Genomic DNA, 5,428 nt, shown 5'->3' with positions numbered 1-5,428 from the left:
CACGTCCCTGCCCTGCTTCAGATCCTTCTATGTTTCTCCATCGCCTGCAGGGTGACAGCCGAAGTCTCAGCACGAACAGGTATGACTTTACAACCTGACTCTTGAACTTTCCCGCTTTGTCTCCTTTTGTCACCTTTCTCCTCATGCCCTCATTCCCAGCCTCCCTAAGCAGCTCACAAGCCCCCAAACACACACTGTTTTCTTATGCCCCTGCGCCTTTGCACACTTGTTCCTCCTCCAACCTTTTCTGCCTGGTGAGTTCCACTGGATCAGCTCAGAAGTCTCCTCTCCCATGAAGTCTTTCCTGATGATGGCTCCTCCTCCCCACCTCTGGCACCTCTTTCTGCTTCATCTCCACACTCCTCCTCACCAGACTGAGAATTCCTTGAGAATAGGCATTGTATCTTGCTCATCATTGAATCTCCATGCTCAATATAGGGCCTCACAGAGACCCAGGCCTAGGGAAACACCCATCTTTGGGAGGTCAAAAGTCCAAAACAGAATAACTGGAGCCAGGTTCCAGTTAGGAAGGGAAAATGTCCCTTTCCGGGGTACCCAGCTTCTACCTCTCTTCTGCTTTTCCATGAGATTCCGCTTGATCCACACAGAAGTGGGTGATGGGGGCAAGGGGCAGGGCAGACTAAAAGGCATTGTCTCTTCCCTGGCTCCACCAAAGCGCATCTTCTCTAACAATCAAAGGACAGTTGTGGGGCGGGGGGAGGGGGGTCGGCCCCGTTGCCGAGTGGTTAAGTTCCTGCGCTCCACTTTGGGGGCCCACGATTTCGCTGGTTTGGATCCTGTGGGTGCGGACGTGGCACTGCTCATCAGGTCATGTTGAGACAGCATCCTATATAGCAGAGCTAGGAGGACCTACGACTAGAATATACAACTATGTACCAGGGGTCTTTGGGGAGAAGAAGAAGAAGACAAAAGGACAGTGGGGAATAGATAAGTTAAAATGATCCTTGCCTTTGGCAAGCAAATATTGGGTATTAACTTCTGGACTGCTGAAATACTTTAACTTTACAAACAGAAAGTCCCCTCTGCCATTACCAATCAAGTGGTTGTTTTTAACAAAGCCACATCTGGGACTATTTTTTGTGCCTGCCTAATGATCACATATTGTCCTTCCCTATCTCTACCTCCAAACCTAATGTTTCAGGCAGACCCATTTTATATAAGAAGATGCCCACTTGCATTAGTGTAAGAGGGAAGGGACACTCTGTGTGGCTGGAAGTATGAATGTGCTAACAGATTAATTATTTTAAGAGCACTCATTGAGAACTGGGCTTTAGAACTTGGTGATTGGCCAGGCTGACCGTTTGGGAGGTCCTCAGTCTGCCTGGAGTTGTGCACTGGAGAGGGATGTGGTATATTTCACTAGAAGAAATTGAGACCTGGAATTATTAACCTCTTTTTGAGTCGCAGAACTCTGTGGAAAGCAAATAAAAGCTAATGATCTCTCTCCCCAGGGGTGTGTGTACACCCACATGTATGCGTACACATGCAGGTGCACACACACGGTTTTGTAAGCATTTTCACTGAGTTCATGAACTCTCTGCCCCAATGGACACAAAGGGTTAAGGATCTCTGATTGAATTATTATATATACATATATATAGTAAATGAAAAGAAGATTAATGGCTTTATGTGTCACTAGTGTCATCCTCTCCAACTATGAGTGTTACCCAAAGAATAACTCATTGAATATCCATAATAAAATTAACCTTCGAGTGTCTACAAATAATTAGCTGATTTTATGCCTCCAAAGTTTACAGGAAATCATTGGTTAATTTCCTCTACCACAATTATGTTTTTCTAGCCCTTTGGTTAGAATGGTTAGAATTTCAGGGATAGACATTTAGAATCTAAGTTGAAACAAACAAATGGGGGTGCGTGCTGAGTTTCAGGCATTTTTTGTTGACACTGACTCTCAAGCAAGCTGGGGAGTGGTGTGGCTTTCCTGTGCTGCACTGTTGTCTGGGCTTAGTCTACCTTTGTAGGTAATTAATTCCCCAGCCTGCTTATTTTTTCTAGTTGGCTCTTGTTTAGTTTCCACAGAGCCCCACCCCAAAGTGCTTTATTGTCCCTCTGCTGACTATTCCTACATATGGTCAAAATCAACTCACCTTCCGGGTTGCTGACATCAGCAAATTCACGGTTTGGCAAACTCTGCTCTGCTCCCAGTAACCCTTTGTTAAAGAAGTGTTACTACAACAGAGTGGATCTTGAGCTAACAAGCCTGCCCGGTCTCTTCCACTCCTAGACTTCATCCTAAGGAGAAACTCCTGTGTCTTTGGATTAACGGCAACAGGCAGGATATTAGCACTCGCAGACCTGTTGGGTACTAAAGGACTGCTAATGAGCAAACAGCCCGGCTTCATTTAGTGGTTCTTGAAATATTCCTGGATATCAAATTGCTTTTGCTGCTTGATAATCACACGAGCTCTTGGGATGGAAAGCAACCAAGCAAAAATTGTTCCCTTGTTGACTCCTGCCTTGTTGATCTCCTAGTTAAATCTATGAACAGAATATAAGTTTGCCATTTCCCCAGAGCTGAAATTTGATGTACACAGGTAATCACTGTGTTCGTGATTTCTCTCGGGAATCTTTTCTATAGTATCTAGATTACCATTTTTTGAGAATGACTCTATAATAAACAAAGTTATTTTAGAAACAAATTAAACTATAGGAGGATCCAAAACGGTAAACTGCTATACTGGCAATTTATCTAGACAAAGGTGTTTCAGACAGACAGAGAGAGAGAGAGACAGAGAGAGACAGAGAGACAGAATGAATTAATGAAACTGGGAGAATGTTTCATGCAGATTGCAACTTCTGTGCTCTTTCTAAATTCTTTGCTTCTTAATTACCGAGTAACTTCAGATGGCAGTAATGTTAATCCTAGCAACTGAAAAGAAAAGCTTCAGTACAGAGCTCGGGAAAGAAAAAAGTAGCGAAGGGAAAGAAATTCAAGATCTGTTATTGGTATTTGAATACATTTATTGTGACAAGAATGCTGTTATAAATATTCATAAGCAAAGACCATCTTTTTTTATCTAGGAATTGTTAAAGTGAAGATTCCAAATTGGAAGGATACATCTTTTGTAAAAATCTGCCACCGTTCCTGCTTTGAGAACAAGCACCTATTGTTAAATTTCCACTAACAAGAATGGTCACAGCACATGCCACTTGATATAATCCAAACTTTACAGTGCTAGACTCCCCAGCAGGCCGTCCCTCTCCACCACGAGCTCCCTTCCCTCAGCCACACTGCCCTTCGTGGCCAACTCTACGCAGACGGCTCGGGGCAGGGAAGAGCACATAGCTTAACTGCACTAGCTAGTTATTTCTCGAGTCCAGTACAGGATAGTTTTTACTGCTTGATACTAAGCAGCACTGAGAGCGATTTTAACTGACATTCTTAACTCTCTCAACTCCACCTAAATAGGTAATCTATAGATAATGCAGAAAAAGAGGTTGGGGGAGGGGTACTTTTTCAATATTTTATTGTATTTTCTTAAATATCCTTTCTGGAATTTTCAGAAACAAAACATAAAAAAATTATATACTTTATTACAAATGGTAAACTCAGAGTGCTTCAAATCTCTTATTTACAAACAGCACTGGGCAGGATACCCAAACAAACAAACATGAAATAACTTACAAAGGCATGAAGCTGTTTATTGACAGTAATCAGCTTTCATCAAATTAAAAAAAATACATATGTACATACACAGTTAAAGAAGGCGGGCCGGCAAGAGTTCATGTGCGGCCTCAGCCTCGCTCTCACGAACCTCCCTCCCGCCGCCCCCCAGCCCCGTGCTCTTCAAGAGTACTACAGAAGCCGTCTACAGTCTCTACTGCAGTTGCGCCCCCCTCCCCCCTTTAATACTGAATGAGATCGAATGTTAGGTCCATGCAGTTCTTGGTCAACGTTAAAGAGAAGTCTGCCGTCTGTCCGCGCGGGGACAGCCCGTCCGCAAAGCGGGGTGGCCCGCCGGCGGCCGCCCCCTGGCTCCATGCCGAAGGCGGGCGGCCGAGTCCTTCCCACTCGTGCACACTGGGGGCGCCGTCAGGACGCAACCCAGCCCAGCTCGGATACCCTTGGCTTTAGTCCTCGGACACTTTTTTTTCTCTCTCGCAACTTGTCAAGTTCTCAAGTCTGTCTCTCCGTGTTATTTTTTCTCTCCGTTGCCCCTCAGCCCCCAACAGTCTCTCCTCAAAACGTTTGCAACTGCTGGGTTAGCATGAGCTGGCACCCACTGTTAACGTGGTTCATGACTTTCTGTTTAAGCTGTGCCACCTGTTCCCTGAGCATGTTGGCCGTGGACGCCAGCTCCGAGTTCTGCGCTTTCAAGGTTTTCACTTTTTCCTCCAGCCGGGCGATCCTCTCCAGCTTCCTTTTCCGGCACTTGGAGGCAGCGATGCGGTTCCTCATGCGCTTTCTCTCCGCCTTGATCCGCTCTTGGGACTCCATGTCGATGGGGGACAGGGGCGGCGTCTCCCCGGGCATCTCGGGCACCGTCTGCGGCTCCTCCTTCAGGGCCTGCAGCCGCGGGTGCTGCACGGGGATCTGCTGCGGCAGGTGGTGCGGCTGCGGCGGCGGCGGCGGCTGGGGCTGCGCGGGGAACGCCAGGCCGGCCGCGCCGTAGGAGGGCGCCCCGCCGCCGCCCAGCGCGCCCGGGCTGAAGTTGCTGAGGTTGGCGTAGACGGGCGGCTCGCTGTGCAGGCTGGCGCTGAAGCCGCCGCCGCCGCCGCCGCCCGCCGCCGAGGCCACCGCGGGAGCCACCATGCCCGCCCCGCTGACCGGCGGCGCCGCCGACGTGACGCTGGGCAGCGTGTTCTGGCTGTGCAGTTCGGCCAGGGCGCGCACGAAGCCCTCGGCGAAGCCCTCCTGCTCGTCGGTCACATTCTTGGGGCACAGGAACTGGGTGGGAGTCGGCGTGGTGGTGATGTGCCCGTTGCTGGACTGGATTATCAGGCGCTCCAGCTCGGGCGACGCCAACTTGAGCAGCCCCACGTCGGGCGAGGTGAGCAGGTCCGAGTTCTTGGCCCGGAGGTGCGGCTTCAGGCTGCCCACCGGGTCGGCCAGGTTCAGGGTCATGCTCTGCTTGAGGACCTTGGGGTTGCTGTAGCCGTAGGCGCCGCTCTCGGACTGCAGGAACGAGGCGTTGAGCGCATCGTCGTAGAAGGTCGTTTCCATCTTTGCAGTCATAGAACAGTCCGTCGCTTCACGTAGGGCTGCTCCGGGCTGCGCGCAGGAGTCTCGGGGCCGCAACAGCGCGCCGGCGGGGCGGGAGCGCCGCGCCTCCGGCCTCGGCGGGCAAAGTTTCTCCCGGCGCGCGCCCGCGGCCGTGCGCCCCGCCGGCCTCCGGAAAGCGGCGGGCGCTCCCTGCGCGCTCCCCGGGCCCGCGGACGAACTTGC

General features: G+C 50.1%; 1 protein-coding gene across 1 annotated transcript; it reads right to left on the bottom strand.

The window, feature by feature from the left end:
• Positions 1-3,492: 3,492 nt before the first annotated feature.
• On the bottom strand, positions 3,493-5,253 carry JUN (Jun proto-oncogene, AP-1 transcription factor subunit). The gene has a single exon (XM_046662656.1). It carries the CDS (start codon positions 5,216-5,218, stop codon positions 4,223-4,225), a length of 996 nt encoding a protein of 331 aa, XP_046518612.1. The 5' UTR covers positions 5,219-5,253; the 3' UTR covers positions 3,493-4,222.
• Positions 5,254-5,428: the final 175 nt, after the last annotated feature.

This window comes from Equus quagga, chromosome 5 (genome assembly GCF_021613505.1).
Source record: "Equus quagga isolate Etosha38 chromosome 5, UCLA_HA_Equagga_1.0, whole genome shotgun sequence".
Classification (NCBI taxonomy): Eukaryota; Metazoa; Chordata; class Mammalia; order Perissodactyla; family Equidae; genus Equus; species Equus quagga.
Note: the sequence above shows the minus strand (reverse complement) of the source record. Positions and strands in the feature narration are given on the sequence as shown.

Coding starts and splice junctions, on each gene's coding strand:
- JUN (XM_046662656.1), bottom strand. CDS start 5,218: ATGACTGCAAAGATGGAAACGACCTTCTACGACGATGCGCTCAACGCC.